Source organism: Phocoena sinus, chromosome 3, assembly GCF_008692025.1.
Source record: "Phocoena sinus isolate mPhoSin1 chromosome 3, mPhoSin1.pri, whole genome shotgun sequence".
Lineage (NCBI taxonomy): Eukaryota > Metazoa > Chordata > Mammalia > Artiodactyla > Phocoenidae > Phocoena > Phocoena sinus.
The window spans coordinates 159,189,634-159,207,490 of NC_045765.1; the positions used below are offsets into that span (position 1 = coordinate 159,189,634).

The window sequence follows — 17,857 nt, forward strand, 5'->3', positions numbered from 1 at the left end:
AATTGCATGGAAGATGCAGACAGACACACAGGGATGAAATGTGCTTGCTGTGGACTTCGACATGTCTACCTAAGCATTTCCAGATGCAAAAAGAAAAAGAGATGGCCGACTAATCAGAGAGACTTGCTTTATTTTACACATTTATAGTTGCTGCGTGTTTCTCTCCTCAAATTGGAAGAAAACCCTCACCATTGAGAAGTAGGAGGTTGAGAGAGGAGTGATGTAAAAATTCTGGATAACTGACTTCAATTTTTCAATTTTATAGTTTTCCAAACTGTTTGGAATATATCGTCCTTTTTAGATAGAGAAGACAGAAGACTCTGCTTTCCATCCAAATTTTAAAAAATAAAGTTTACTCTTCAAACTAATGAGAGAAGAGAGGAAATCGTTGTTTGATAAATCAAAAGTCATATGACAATTGGAAAAACTCTAAGCAAACACGTAATTTAGCTCCATTTCATATTTAAAATTAGAATATGTAAGTGTCTTGTGCTTCACCTACAACTATTGCCTTGGAAAAGTTGCTTTGCAAACTGCTTACATTCCGTTCTTTGAAGGGTCTCAAGACAAAGTAACCCTCGTGACCTATTTTACATGGCTGAGAAAAATAACACTGTTCAAAGTGTAAATCTTCCCTAGAAAATATAACAATTATTGACAGAAGGAAAAAAAAAACCCTAAAATCAAATATCATGGTGACTGTGAACAAAGAAGTATACAATTTATATATAATTCATCACTTAATTACACAAATAATTACCATTTTTCATTGCTTCCATGGTTAGTTTCCACACTCGAGTACACTAACACCCATCTTCTTTTTCCTCAATGTGATTTTTTTTCTGCAAGGCAACATAATCTTTATTTCAAATGCATACTATTTATCCCATTTATATGAGCTCATAAGAATATTACTCAGCCCTGCTACTCCAAGGCATATGAAAGAGAGGAAAAGACTAGACAGAGGAACTGCTAAAAGAAAAATACAAGTCAGAGAAAATACCTAAGGAAAAAAACAGTCAAATATTAATTCTTGAAATGATTGAAAAAGGAAATAAAATTGGAAAATGGCAAAAATTTCTCAGTAGAAATTATTTCTGGACTGTCCCATTATAAAGGGCTTTCACCTGTTACCAAAATTCATTTAAAAGGGATTAAAAGGGGTACTATTTGATAGTAGATTATAGAGTCTATGGATCAGAAGATAAAAATACGAAATATGGTAACCATCAAGAACTGTGAGGGGTCTGAGAATTCACCCTATTTGCAAGCTGACAAGTTAGCCTGCCAAAAGTTTCATGGATAGAAGACACAAGGGTCCTGAGTCAGAGACAAAGGAAAGTTTATTAATCACAGCAGTAGTAATAGCCACAGTGCCCAGAGTTTTGGCGCCAGTTCCCCGGGTCCCTATTCTTGCAGAATGATGCAAAGAGGGCCAGATGACATCTGCATACGTGGTGGGTTGTGTTATAGTACAGGAACCCTGAATTTAGGAAACGTGAATCTTTTTTAATGGGCAGTAAGCAAGCCTGTCCTTTGCCCCAGAGGGAAACACTATCTTTAGCTTCCAAGGCTATTCACAGGACACATATCCATGAAAAGATATTCCAGAGCAAAGGGCAGTCAGTCCCTCACTCACATGACATCTAGAAATACTAAAAGCTTATGGAGAACTGTCTTCCAACAATAATTCTATTTTAGAGGAAGCATTTTAAGGTAACTTGGATTCTTTAAAGGAAATTATAACTCATTTATTAAAAGCCTCTCTTTCTCCAGATCCAATTTTATGTTAATAAGCTTACATAAGTGTGTACACATGGACTCAGTTTGAGTCAGAATACCAAAAACAAACAACTAAATATATATTAATAGTCAGAAAACAGATATGGTAATGATCAGCCCATTATGTGAGGCAAACACTGAACTTCTTTGTAAATCACCTATGTAATCAATGATAAACCCAAGTTTAACAGCTCTTTCAAATGATGAGCTGCTTGTCCATGAAATTCATTTCTTATTCCCCAGGGTAACAGGGGTAGAAATGAATCCTTCCAATCACCTGCTTGTAATCACAAAGTACATTTCATTAATATGTTAAAGGAGCTATAACTGGGGAGTTTTATCTGGTTTCCAGCCTGTCACTATTTAGAAATAAGATGGCAACATATTCGTTTTCAAAATAATTATATTCCCCATTAGCTCAATAACTAAAGCCAGAAATCTGTACATCATCTTAGACTCCAGAACCTCTTTACCCTTTTCACATGTGGTCAGTTGCCTACCCTTGCTGCCTTTATTTAATAAACAGTTATCATATCTGCTTGTGAGCAGGGACTGTGCCTTGTATCTGAGTATCAACAGCATTTCCCATTATGCCAGACACATAGTAAGTACACAGTAAAAGTTTCTGGAATGAATGGATCTACCTCTTTATCAATATCAAAAAACAATGCACAGGGCTTCCCTGGTGGCACAGTGGTTGAGAGTCTGCCTGCCGGTGCAGGGGACACGGGTTCGTGCCCCGGTCCAGGAAGATCCCACATGCCGCGGAGCGGCTGGGCCCATGAGCCATGGCCGCTGGCCCTAGGCGTCCAGAGCCTGTGCTCCGCAACGGGAGAGGCCACAGCAGTGAGAGGCCCGCATACCGCCAAAAAAAAAAAAAAAAAAAAACAATGCACAAAGAGACATAGAAAAAAATAGATTTTCTTGGCAAGCATGGATTCTACCTAATAAATAATCACAGGCATTTTGACACAATTGATAACACAAGGATATATTGTGTTTAATGGTAACCTCAAAACCCATTCAAAAATGGCAAATTTCTTCTCTGGCCCTTGATTAGAACATCCATCTGCACTTATTTGTTTATATTTTAGAAGAAGAAGGCACTGTCATTACAGGCCAGGTGCATCTGTGGATAAAACCTGAGATGTGAGCTACAGGATGCTGATAGCATTCTTGGCCCAGTCAATTTGTTGTTGTCAAGTCAAAGATCATACCAGAAATGCCCATTCATTAGGAGGTATTTGTATTTATTTAGGGCTATTTTGCTTATAACCTGGTGGTTATTCTCAAAACATACAGCTTCCGTTGGGGAGGGTATAAGGAGAAAAATCAAAGAAATTAGTCTCCAATTCTCATAGAAAAAATCTTAAGAACAAGTTCTCCCTGTTAAAAAATAGTACTAAAAAATACTTTAATGAAAAGATAAGATCCAGGCGTGTTATGGTAATTTAATCATTTTAACATGATGTAGTAATTTTCTTAAATGTAGATGCAGTAGTATTTGTGGGATGATGACTTGGGAAAACATTTCTGGAAGAGCTTGTAGTAGCTGCCTGGCACAGAATTAACCTTAAGTACAACAGAGTCTGCAGCATAAGCATTTTCACTATCCCCTGGACTCAAAACTTACTCTAAGGCAAGAAAAACACCAACAGTGTTTTCAGGATACAGGTAAGTCAAGACCCCATCCAAAAAAATAATTAAATGAATTTATATGTTGAAATTCACTTAAAATATCTATAAATCGTTTTACTCAATCTGTTTCTCGAGTGCTACCGTTCATTCTGTCAAGTGTAAACCTAAAACTGCTTACAATTCAAATAAGAAAAATATGAAGCATAATTAGAATTGGTAATTATCAAAAAACTCATTCAGAAAATTACTTATATTTATTCATAATTCTATCCATACTGTATTAGTCTGCTCAATATGCCTTAACAAAATACCATAGATTGGGTAAGTTAAACAGAAGAAACTCATTTCTCACTGTTCTGGAAGTTGGGAAGTCCAAGATCAAGGTGCTGGCTGATTAGATTTCTGGCAAGAGTCCTCTTTCTGGCTTGCAGATATCTGCTTTTTCTTGCTGCTCCTTCACATAGTGGGTGGCTGGCGGTGGGGAGAGAGAGATATTGAGAGAACACTCTGGTATCTCATGTTATGGAGACACCAGTCCTATAGGATTAGGGCCCCAACTTTATGCTTCATTTAACCCTATTTACTTTCTAAAAGCCCTATCTCTAAATATGGTCACATTGTGGGTTAGGGCTTTGCTAAATGAAATATTGCCTGCCATATCAGTAAACAAAGGATGTCACAGTCATCAGTGATTACAGCCATACAGACACCAGTGACGGTGAGCTGGTGAGCCCCCGAGGGAACTCAGGAAGGAAAAGAATACCTGCCATCTAGCAGCCATCAGACTGCAGCCACTCCCCATGGTGAGCCCTGAGGAAACTCAGGATGTGAAAACACAGGGTACTGGCCCCAGATAGCTGAGGTGCACATCAAAGGAATGATTTCAGTGAGCCCAGACTCTTGCGATCTTCCCATATATAGAAAAGTGCTAAATTCCTTAACTTGAGATATCTAGCTTTCTTTAATTAACAGTAACCTTTTGTTCCTACTACCTGCCCTTTGTTCCAAAACTTCTATATATCCTACCACCACCCCCCAACTCCTCAGAGCAGTTCTCTTGGGGTCACTTGAGATGCTGCCTCCTGGGCTTGAAGTCCTAAACATTCCCACAAAATAAAACATAACTCTCAACTTTTCGTTTGTGAGCATATTTTTTTACTCAATAGCTTCAGCCTATGAATTTTGATAGGACACAACTCAGCCCACAGCACACACCATACAGTGTTTGAGATTAATTTTTCAGGCTTCGCTGCAATTTTAAAAATACAAATTTGGTGTTTATATTTTAAATCACACAAGTATTACACAAATTCTCATTCTCAAAAATTTAAATAAAATAACCTTTCAGTCTACCTCCCCACCCTCATCCTACACCTGTGAGCACTTTTTTTCTACACATTTACCTAGAAAGTGCTAGAATTATTAGAGTATCTACCATCCACAGAACCATTTTTTTCCCAATAGAAAAAGCTACCAAGAGTGAAATGCCCTGCATTAGAAGGTAGTGATTTGCCTGTTGCTGGAAGTTTTTAAGCAGGCACTTGACAGTGATTTGGGAAGCTGTTATAGAAGAAATTCAAAGTTTGGATGAATGGTTTAGAGTATGGATTTTAAGGATTTCTTACCTCATTCTCCATGATTCTAACCCATAATTGTCTCAAAGTTACCACACACACACACACACACACACACACCCTTCCTTGATCCCACTGACTACCCAACTACCTTGAACTTCCTGACTACCCAACCCCTTTTCCAAACAAATGGTTGCTCTCTCTTTGTAAGTCGCTCCTCTGAGAAGATGGCCAGAAGAGCATCTTTTCCGTGTAGTCATCACTTAACCATCTGGTCACTCATTAAAGAATTTAACACTGGCTCAGTTTTCCTTTCATCTCAAGCCTGCAGGGGCACTGGGCAAATTCAACATCACATGGATGCATCATCAACACCTTGGCCAGCAGGGTTCTAACTTGATACTCAGTGATTTTCCCATCACTCCACCTCAAGTCTCAACTTCCACAATCACACCATTAATTTGGTCATGATTAGAAACTGCACTTGAGATACCTCCACAATAACATACACACACACACACACACACACACACACACACACACACACACACACAACCTACCACCACCACCCTTAACCTCTTCTCTTTCTAGTTGCCTTGTTGCTGTCCCCTCACTGCAACACTTCTCCCTGCCTCAAGACCTACAATCCAATGACACTACCACTTCCTCTCCATCCATCAGCCTCCTCAACACTCCTCACCTCTCTCTCATTTCTACCCCCAGCTCCCGACTCCATATTTCATCTGCTCTGTTCCTACCCATCCTTAAGCTCTCATCTTGATTACCACTTTCTTAGGAAGGATTATCCCAATTCCTAAGCTAGATAAAGTTCCCCTTTTAGACCATCGTTTATGTTCTGTGTACCTTTTATTGCTTTTCCTCAAATACTGTAATTATCATATGGTAATTATATCATTATGGATTTGAGCATGTGAAGTTTATTTTATTCTAGATTGTAAATTTGTTGAGGGAAGAGACCATTGTTGCTTTATTCTCAACTGTATGTCAATTAGCATCATACCTGGCACATAGAAGGTACTCAAGAAGAATGTATGGAGTAACACATACACACGAACACATTCACACACATATCCACACACTTACACAAAGTTTTCTTCCAGTGAATGAATATCAGTATTATGTAAGCAATGTTAAATCATTTGGAGGCTTTGTTTGCTGCCTAACACCAAAAATATTGCAGCCACTTTTTGAAGAATACAATAACTTATAAAAAAGCCTCTCTCTGCTGGATGGCTGAGAGAGATGTCCTACCAAGAGGTTCAGCACTCCTGTAGCAAAAAGTGTAAAGAGAAGCGGCAGGGATAAAAGAATACGTGGAGGGGAAAGAAAATGAAAGCGTCCTTGCAATTCAAAGATGCCAAGAATAATCTTGCAATCAGAAGCTGTGTAACACAGGGGAGAGGAGGGAGCTTATAGTTTTATTGTAAACAGCAGAATTCTTTAAAGATGACTACGTCAGTAATCAGAGCTCAAAGATGGTGGAAATACAAACACCTCCTTTTCACTCAGGGTATGTGGCTGCAGCGTAATTTCTCCAGCCTGGGGAAATGGAGGAATCTTACTTCCCCACTCTTCCAACTACATCTCTAACCCAATCCCTGATTCCCCAAGGAGGTCAACCCCACATCAGGCAAAACATTACAAATCACTGTTCACAGCATTTTAATAGTTATCTGCATCTAATACACGGTGGCGTTCTGAAAGAAGAGAAAGAGGAAAAAGAAAGAAGGAGGGAGAGTTCTAAAGTATTTTGCAACAACAATGACAAAAAATCAATTAACACCAATATACACGGAGAAACGAATGACCAAATTCACAAGAGCAATGTGTTTCCTCATTTCTCCTTCAACTGACCAAGCCTAAACCAAGACAAGTGAGCAACCTGAACAGCTGTATATTTTGGCACACCTTGCTGTGTAAAGGTATCTTTAACATTTATTTAGAGGAGAGGATGTGGTGGGCCCAGGAAGAGGTAAGAAGGGGCAGAAAATAGAGATGACTGGCAGGGTGCTCCCCTGCATGGCCACTGCCCTGAGCATTTCAGCTTTGGTCCCAAAGTTGTGTGCCCTACTAAGATGTCCTACAAGTCATGGGAACCTTTCTTTCTAGAGGCAGTTTAGCCTATTCCTTTGGGATCTCTGCCCCACTTCTCAAGTGGTTTCAAAATACCCTCCATTTACATACAGTGCTCTCTTTGAAAGGAGTTATGATAGATTTTTTTATACAATTTTACAAGTAGATTAACTGGAGTTCAAAGGAGCATATAATTGTAATTAGCAAAAAAAAAAAAAAGTTGCATCTACACATTGCCAACAAATAGAACAGAAAATCAAAAATATACAATCATAGAAAGTGTGGACTGGTATAGGCCAAATAGCTGAATGATTTAAATGAGTTGTTTTTTTTAATCAGTCAATTAAGCATTTCTTAATTCAGTCATTTTAGCAAGAGTCAGACAAATTCTTTGAGACTACAACAGACCAACAGACGGTAGAAACAGTAAATACCACCATTGTTCTCTTGGCAAGGAAGGTTACAAATAAATCTCCTAATAGCCCAGGCATAAAGAAATGTTCTAACAAGATCCACTTGTATAAAATCAAACCACTGGACTCAGGCATCTGATTTCTTACTGTTTACTCAGAGCAACAGGCAAGAGGAAGACAGGGCTTTGGATTTATTTATAAAAGGGTCAGCCACAGATAGGCAAAAGAGGAAGAAGTACAGTACAATTTGATGGTGGATGAATTTGCAAGCAAAAGGTCTAAAAAAGAAAAATTATGCTGACCCAAGTCTCACAGTTTACTTTTTAAAGTTGTGGGGAAAAGAAATGACAAAGCTTTCTATTTTGGTAAACTTTTGTTCTAAAATATCAAATAAAAAATAACAATACCCAATCATCTCTAAATTACTTCCACTAAAAACACCATCAAATGTCTTATAATGTTTTTTAAAGGTTTTATTCTCGTAACTTCTTCCTTGGCCCTGAAAATAATGTTTTAAAATAATCTTATTTACATTTTATTTCTTTACTGTCTTTCTGCATATACATTTTGAGATGCTTACTTATGGGAAAATCATTGCAAGCTTATCATTCATCATTTATGAAATCTCTCTACTTCTTTCACCTCAAACTGGCATGTGCCCTGTTTGCAGCAACATGGAAGACTTTCCAATAAGGAAAGACATGCCTTTGCTAGAAGACATTTTTAAAACATAACTAAATGTATTTGAAAATACATAACTGTGAGAAAAGGGAACACTCCTACACTGTTGGTGGGAATGTACGTTAGTACAGCCACTATGGAAAACAGTATGGAGGTTCCTAAGAAAACTAAAAATAGAATTTCCATATGATCCAGCAAGCCCACTCCTGGGCATATACCTGGACAAAACTGTATTCAAAAAGATATATGCACCTCTCTGTGCATAGAAGCACTATTCACGATAGCCAAAAAATGGAAGCAACCTAAATATCTATCAACAGATGGATGAGTTAAGAAGATGTGGTATATATATACAATGGAATACTACTCAGCCATAAAAAGAATGAAATAATGCTATTTGCAGAAATATAGATGCAACTAGAGATTATACTAAGTGAAGTAAGTCAGAAAGAGGAAAACAAACACCATATTATATCACTTATATGTAGAATCTAAAATATGGCACAAATGAACCTATCTACAAAACAGAAACAGACTCATAGACGTAGAGAACAGACTTGTGGTTGCCAAGGGAGAGGGGGGGTGGGAGAGGGATAGACTGGGAGCTTGGGGTTGGTAGATGCAAACTATTGCATTTAGACTGGATAAACGACAAGGTCCTATTGTATAGCACAGGGAAATATATTCAATATCCTATGATAAAAAATAAAGGAAAAGAATATAAAAAAGAGTGTGTACATGTTTATAACTGAATCACTTTGCTGTATAGCAGAGATTGGTATAACATTGTAAATCAACTATACTTCAATTTTTAAAATGCACAATTAAAAAAAAAATACAGGGCTTCCCTGGTGGCGCAGTGGTTGAGAGTCCACCTGCTGATGCAGGGGACGTGGGTTCGTGCCCCGGTCCGGGAGGATCCCACATGCCGCGGAGCGGCTGGGCCCGTGAGCCATGGCCACTGAGCCTGTGCTCCGCAATGGGAGAGGCCACAGCAGTGAGAGGCCCACGTACCAAAATAAACAAACAAAAAAAATACATAACTGTGTTCCCAAGAGAGAAAGGGAACTCAGATCAATGCCTGAAACAAGGAAAAGATTGAAAGTCAAATGTGGAAACATGTGAGCCGGCCCAGTGGAAGCTCTAAGTATGGCAAAGTACTAGTGTTATTAAAGTTGCCAATGCAATCCCCCGAATGACATCTGCATTTGTAGCTGCAGGGTAATATTCATAGCGCTGCAAACATCTGTCTAATATATCACATCTTCAAGAGAGGATGAAGTTGTGACTGAGAATTGGCTAATTGAATATTTAATATATTAGAAACTGGGCACTGTATTTTCAAACTGTGTATATGTTACATTGTCAAAGATTATTGCTTCAGAATAGAAAAGCAGTTATAAAATATTGGGTCAAATCATATAAAACTGCTAATATTTTACCATTTTTAAGCTACAAAATTACCAATCAAGAATATTGGCTCCAATGAGTTTGCTTCACCTTATACAGCTGATCCTCTCCCTCAGGGAACTTAGAAGTCCCTCATTCACTTCTTGGCTCCCCCATTTAATTGTCTTTCTTCCAGTTTATCAGAACATCTCCCCTAGGAACTTTCACCCCTCCAAGTCCCTCTTCTCTTTGCCTCAGCTAGACATCCAGACATTCAGTTCTGTCCAGTTTCCTCTAGATGGACCAATGGGGGAAGAAAAGGTATCCAATGCATAAGTGAAGCTGAAATTGAAGGGGAAGCAGGAAGAATTTGCACCTCACTAGCATAATTCAGGGTCGAGCCATCTCCAAGACCATCAGACCTTCCACACTTCCATCTGATGCTATGTGACACTGTGCGTCTATACTTTCTCTGTTTTGAGTTAAATTATATTTCCCCTTTCTGTTACCTAGGCTTGGAGAGTGCCAGGCCTCCGAAAGGAAGTTATGGGAGAGGGTAAAAATTCCTTTCATATTTATTTGTGCAGAATCTTCACTTTTCAACTATATACCAGATGTAAAGAAGTGTTTTGCTCTAGTGCCATCTGTCACCTCAGAACTGGGATCGATTCACATAATGATATAGAAAAAAAAAAGAAAAACCGAAGTAAAACGACCTGATTTTAAATCTTGTCACTGCTGTTTCTGAGTGTACTTAATTTCTCAGGCTATGATTTCCTTGTCTATAAAGTGGAACTTAGACCAGGCCTAGCCACATAAATTCATTGTAAGGATTAAATCAATGTCTGGTAAGTGTTTTAAAATGCCACGGTACAACCAGGTGGTCAGGGAAATTTACATGGAAAGCAGAGTTGGGATATCATGCTGGTAGAGAAACCAGAGAGAAAACCAGAGTGGACCCAAGTAAAGGATTCCAGAAGTTCAATTCCAAAAGGAGTATTTCTTCAGGACACTCAAAAGGGTCTACAGAAGTCACAAACACAGCCACCATACTTAAGGATAAAGACAGCCACTTCCTTAGACACTGGTCCACTGACTCAGTGGATGTTCCCCAGATCCAACACCTTCCCAGGTTCACATCCAGATTGACAGCCCCTCTTGCACTGAAGCTTGCAGGGCAGGCTCCACACGCGGACAGCCAAATATCTCTCAGTACACCTGTTCCCCCTCTACTCGATATAGACAAAAAAGGAGAATCAAACCTTTCATGTACATAGGTCCCATGCCAAGACCTTTAAGGTCCCACTATTACCTGCAATACTCAAATACTGCAGTATTTCCTCATACAGTATTCACCTTAACAAATATTTGCCATATTGAAAAAAAATGAGTGATAAATTTGGCTATTGGAGCACAGTGTTTATTCCTGTATATGACAGGAGTGAAAATTGCCAGAAAATATAATTCTCTTTGAACTTTTAGCATGCACATTTAATTTTTAAACTCTATTTGTCACATACATCCACACTTCTTTTGGTTGTAGTCTCACCTGAAGCTCCTAGAAAAACAGGTGATGATCTCCTTATAGGCTATTAGGTTGGAAGGACATAGCTGCCCCCGATTCTTAACAGTTGACCCCAAGAGGACTTCCAGACTCAGGTAGAATGCAGTTGGTTGCAGCAAAACACATTCTTGCTAGACCAACTGAAAAATATAAATTGATTTCAAAAATCATGTTGAAAGAGATCAGATTATGGAAATGGAATTAAGTGAACAAAAATGCCATAGAGCAGAGAGCTTTACCAAGGTGAGCTGTCTTTTCTTCCATGAGGCATTTGCCAAGTCTGACTATAGTCTGAAGATCTGACCTCGGCCATGCGGAAGGACTGTAGGATGACAAAGGTTTTGGCATGTAAATAAGGGACCGCAATGATTCGGAAACTAAAGTGTCCCTAAATGCTTGGTCAGTTTTGCTCATAGCACCTTTGTCGAATTCTGGTGCTGAGCGTAAGGTTACAAAACTTCTGTAAGGTAGACAAAATTCTCAGTACTCCCATAATAACTAGGAGTACGAGTCCCGCTTGAGAGAATGGGCCTGGCTCAGAACCATGACTGGTCTCCCCAGGACATCCCTCAAATTTGGAAGTAGTGTATGCAAGATGCTAAAGAATCTCCTACAGTCTCTCAGAGCTCTCAATCAGAAGTGCAGGAGAGACGGGTCTACGGGGAAAACGCAGAACTAGAGGTGGAAGGAGTCTTACTAAAACTCTCATCCCTGACCCAGCTCAGGTGATTAGCTCCGAACTTTGTCTGCCACAAGTAGCATCATCCAGAGCTTTGACACCTGCTTTGTTTACAGTATCTGCAATACAGTAACAAATTGCTAACGTGAAAATAGGCAGGAAAACATGACCAGTAACCAAGTGGAACAGACAACATAAGCAAATGCGAATGAAAGAAATAGATATTGTAGTAAGCATCCAAAGACTTTAATACAACGATTAATATGTTAAAGAAAATATGGACAAAAGTGATGAAAGGATGAGGAACTTCATCAAAGGATTAGAATCCATAAAAAAATCATAATTCTAAGATTGAAAAATACAGTGTCTGAAATTAAGACATCATTGGATGAGTTTAACAGCACAGCAGAAGGTTTATTAAATGATCCCCAAAACAGATCAGTATAAAACACTGATGAAAGCACAGAGATAACAAAAAATACACATATGGGTTACATGTAGGTCATAGTGCAAAACTTTACATCCTTATTTTTGGAGTTCACTGAAGAAGAATAAAGAAAGAATAAGGCAGGAAATATATATAAAGAAAACATGGTCAAGAATTTTCCAAAGTTCTTAAAGAGAACAACCCTCATAGAATAAAGGCTATAACCCCAAATAGAATAAACCCTAAGAAAATCATAACTAGGTACATCACAAACTGCTGAAGACAATAGATTCTCCCTGATTCCAATAGGCTGAATGATCACTGTGCCACAAACCTTACTTTAAACACAAGTGGAATGTGCTACAAATTATTTTTTTTAATCTTGTTAATTTTAAAAGGGCAATTAACTTCCATAACTTCAAAACAAGAGCAAGTGAAAGATACAGAAATTGTGTTTACTGTTTGAAGATTTTAGCTGCTTTTGAAAAATAATAGAAACTATTTGTTTGAAATTGCCCTATAATCGAGATAAATAAACTCATTTTCAAGAAGAGTCTCCATGCCTGGCTAATATGAGTACATTGGAACATTGAGAAAGCAATTCCAAAGATGTAGAGCTAAGGATACAAAGTCTTAACTCTTACTTCACTTATTAGCTTTAGAAAGCACAGATTTACTTTTTAGAAAGCTTGGTTAAAGATTATTCACAATAACAGAATGATAGAGAATCAGGCACAAATTGTGGGTGGAGTCAGAAGTAAAGAATCAACATTCACTGAGCTCTTAATAGGTGCCAGGCATTATTCTAAAGTCTTTACAGAGATCATCATGGATGTGAAGTGCACTTTACATAGATCATATGTGTATGTGAAAAGGAACTTATTTATCGCCTGAACCTCCATTATGTAAATCATTTCAGACAGTTCAATATCTTCTGGTCCATTTTTCTTCTGTTTAGAGATAAACATTTATTCTAGCTGCAAGCTTCTGGATTTCGTCTGGCATGTTGTAGATCCCAGTGGGATCAGCCTGGGTTCCCACCGAGTCCTTTTTTCATGGACCAAATCTGCTCTCTTCTCCTTCCTTCTCCTCTCAGAAACTACCAGCCCCTCTCCCTTCCTTAAATTACATCATCCCCTCCCCAGCCATAAGCCTGGCTGTGAAATAGGATATAGTCTCCCGAATTTTCTCTTCCCTTCCGGCATATACACCCATTTCCTCCTAAACTGTTTCTGCTGATCACTTCGGGAAACAGGGATAATTAAAATCATAAACATGAAGGAATTTAAAAACTCGTATCCTTGGCACAGTGATTTCTGGAGTACTCTTTGCATCTGAAATTATAACTAAGCTCAGCTGGGATCTTGCCCCCACTATCAGTCACCGAATTTCCTTCTCGGCCCTACCCCTTGATTAAGTTATATCCTGCTGATGTCATGAAAACGTCTGGTGTCTCAGTTCCAAGTACTCAATTCACAACTTGGAGAACTCTGGGAGAGGTCTCTGCTCTGACTCTACAAGCTATTTCCCCCATAACGTGGGACTCGCCCAGGTAAATGACCCATCAGTACCCAGTCTCTCTCATTCCCCTTCCCCCTTGGAGGGAAAAAAAACCCCATAAAATTTGGAAGAAAAAGGTTCTCAGAATCAGAAAAGTGACATTGTGTCCTAGCCCCTTTGGATGGACCCGTGTACCATCTACATAAGTAAACCTACACAAGAATTTTGCCAACTATTAAGAAAGTTTTAACATTCAAGTATGCACATCTACACTTGACTGAGTCATTATCTTTTCAAACTAGACACATAGGAGTTATTGTTCCGTCCTTCTTTATCCTGTTCATTTGATCTAAGGTTATTACTTATTCCCCTATATATCATAGAATCACCCTTTCATCATTACTGTCTTTTCTGCTGAGTGTATTTGCTAGTTATGTGTAGTCACTCTTGAAATAGCTTGTAAGAAACTGATACCAGTTGGGGCCTAAAAGTTTTACTTTCTATACTGCTCTCTAATTTCATTTTAATGATTGTTATTCTATTGTTTTAGGGGAATATTTTTTTTTATCTTAAATAATTTTACATCCCCAAATACAGTTTTATCCTGCTAACTCTTTATGAACAAAATAAAATTGAAAAGGGAGGTTATTTTATATGTACCTCCCACTATTTTAACTTTGATTCTTGGCATTTAGCATCAAGGGAAGCAAATACAGCAGTATAGCAGTTAGCGACTTTCATCACTTTCCATTCTTTCCTCTCCCTTATTGAAGCTGCTTAAAAACACTTCACTGACTGCTGGGAGATGTCAGGAGTCAGAAAGGAATTTTAAAATTATGTAAGAAATGAACTCATAACCTCTATTTCCTTGCCTATTTGGTAAATAAATTGTGGTTTTCAGAAACTGGAAGCATATTTTAGAGTTCAAGCAAGCTTGGCAGTAAATTGTCCCAAGGCTTGTAAAAAAAAGTGCACACAGGGTTTTGCAGACACCAAATCAAATAACCAAAGTGAAATGAAACCAAAACAGAGCTGATGCGTGTATACACACAGCCTACCCCAGTCCCAGACCTGCCGACACAGTGGTCTATCTTCTACAGTGTACCATACGTTCTGTAATATTAAATAGTTCAGTGATTAGATAGGCTGTTCAAGTTGCCTCTTTTTTTTTTTTTTTTTTTTTTTAGCTTTTAAAATATCCTTACACTCAGTTTTGACTGCCTTAATGAAAGACATAGGTTATGGGTTGAAACCTATAACTGCAGAATGACTCAGGACCTAGCAAGACCATTGTCCATTGCCTCTCATCTTCCACATGTGCTGAGGAAGGTCAGGAAGGGAAAGAGACTATGAGGATAGAGGTGGGGTGAGCAGAGGCACACACTCCGGCATTAGGAAATGAAAGCAAACATATCACAGGGAGTAAGAGGAACTTGGCTCAAACACATACTAACTTTTCAGTTTTATTTCCCTTTCTAGTGAAACACTAAGTGATTGTCTCAAGATCCCCCAACAGTTAGTGGAAGGAAGAGTCTCAACTAGAATACAGAACCTGAGACCAGAAATCCACTGCTCATTGGACATAGGCCCAGTTTACAAAACCCTTACAAGTAGGATCCCCTGTGCCCACCCACGACCTCCTACTAGTTTTTCTCAAGGCATCTACCAGAATGAGCTTTTTAAAAAATAAGCCAGATGATAAAGCGTGTTTACTCCTCCGCTCAAACCACCCAGTGGACCTCAGTATCACCCAGAGAGGAGTGAAAGTCCTTACGGTAGCCTTCAGGGTCACCATCACCCGGTGAGCCAACACCTTCACCCGACCCCTCCCACCCAATTGCCTGGCATCTCCGATCTTGCCTCCCAAAGAAACCCTTTTTCCCTCTATTCCAACCGTGTGCTGCTTCAGTGCGTTTGCACTCTTCATTCCTCCTGCTATTCCCCCAGATACTGCTGTGACTTGTTCTCTGCCTCCTTTAAACCACTGCCCAAAGAGCTCCTTCCCAGTGAGACCTTTATAACCATCTTATTTAAACTTATAAACTATGACTCCCCAAAACTCCTTATCCCCCATCCCACTCTGCTTCTTCCTACACCTTCCTTACCACCTTTTTTTATATTCTATATAATATGGTTTCTTTTTTTGTCTCCCTCACCAGAATGTAAGCTCTACAAAGCCGAGAGGTGTTCTGTCTTTTGCCCACTGCTGAACCCCAACATCAAAAATAATGCCTAGTATACAGAAGGGCTCAACAGCTATTCACAAAACAAATAAGTGAAACAGAAGGACCACTTTCTTCATACTTCAGCATCATCATTAACTAGCTTTCTGATCTTAGATAATTGATATCTGAGATAACTCATTAGCTTTCTGACATTAAACAAATAACTGCTCTGAGCCACTGTTTCCTCATTTGAAGATAATCATTCTTCCTTGTAAGGATCATATGAGATAATATATTACAAAAGCATTCCAAAAAGTATCAAATGCTATATAATTAAATAATGACTAGAAAAATTGTTGGTTTAATTGGCAACTTCTCACAGATGAACAATATAGCTTATCCAAAAGAAATAACATGAATCTATACACATAGATAAAAGGAGATAGAAATAGATATACAAGTATAGAAAATATCTATCTATCTATACAGCTATAAATCTAAGTATAAACATATAAAAATAAAGATATAGATGTAGAGGGCTTCCCTGGTGGCGCAGTGGTTGGGAGTCCGCCTGCCGATGCAGGGGACACGGATTCGTGCCCTGGTCCGGGAAGATCCCACATGCCGTGGAGCGGCTGCGCCTGTGAGCCATGGCCGCTGAGTCTGCGCTCCGCGACGGGAGGGGCCACAGCAGTGAGAGGCCCGTGTACCGCAAAAAAAAAAAAAAAAAAAAAAAAGATATAGATGTAGAGAGAGAAGGTGGAGAAAGAGAGATAGAGAGATAGATACAGAGAGAAGGAGAAATCAAATATTCGTGGTTAAATTTGAGAATAGATTTGTACAGTGACCATTTTTTCCCAATTAAGAAGTTAATGAAGGGCTTCGCTGATGGAGCAGTGGTTAAGAATCCGCCTGCCAAGGCAGGGGACACGGGTTCGAGCCCTGGTATGAGAAGATCCTACATGCCATGGAGCAACTAAGCCCGTGAGCCACAACTACTGAGCCCGCGTGCCACTACTACTGAAGCCCACGTACCTAGAGCCTGTGCTCTGCAACAAAGAAGCCACCTTAATGAGAGGCCTGTTCACTGCAACGAAGAGTAGCCCCCGCTCGCTGCAACTAAACAAAGAAAGCCCGCCCGCAGCAACGAAGACCCAACTGCAGCCAAAAAATAATTAAAAAAAAAGTTAATGAAGAAACAGAAACGATAAGAACAAGTACTAAGCACAATATTATATTTAATTAAGGTTCTCTCTTTAATGACTAAAAATAATTATTGCTTCCTCTTATGAAATAAATTATCCGAAGAATGCAAGTTCCTTGGGGGCCAGGAATTTTGAAATATTCATCAGTATATCCTCTGAGTCTAAGAGAAAGTCGTTTGCCCAACATTTGAGTGAATAACTAGCCGGCAGAAGCAGTGAACTAGTGTAGTAGAAAAACAGGGACATTTCAGAATAAAGGTTGGCTGGTGACACAAGTTGAATTTGCATATCTGGAAGCCATCTCTTCCTTGATTTGTGACTTTAAGAATGAGTAGACATTTTTGAAAAGGTACATGGTGGTTCCTTTGCAGCTCAGCATAAGTCATTGTAGACTCAGGGTGCCCTAGACACAGGGAACCATGAGTGGGTGGCAGAGGAGTTGGGAGCAGGGCAGTGATAACAATCAGGGTGCTTCGAAATTTCTGTTTGATCCAGCAGGTACTTTTTCAGAATCATAAAAGGTTGGCATTTCATTGCTTAATTAATCATTTAAATCCTCATGGGCATTCGACCTATTCAACCAGAACTTTAAACCACAAAAGAGAAAAAGGGGGGAAACGTTGGTGAATGTGGGTCTCTTCATACATAATAAAACAAAATTAAGATAAAACAAAATGAAAGACTAACGAAAGTTAGCCTACTAATATTGACATTTCTCCAAAAAAAAATCAGCTTTAAAAAGACAG

General features: G+C 38.9%; 1 protein-coding gene across 1 annotated transcript in view; it reads right to left on the reverse strand.

Annotated features, from left to right (window-relative positions):
• Positions 1 to 15,668, reverse strand: part of LOC116751137 (transcription initiation factor TFIID subunit 11-like) — a 29,524-nt gene extending 13,856 nt beyond the window's left edge. The window contains exon 1 of the mRNA XM_032626576.1: positions 15,516 to 15,668. Within this exon, the coding sequence (XP_032482467.1) occupies positions 15,516 to 15,668 (153 nt within the window). The remainder of the gene's footprint in view (positions 1 to 15,515) is intronic.
• Positions 15,669 to 17,857: the final 2,189 nt, after the last annotated feature.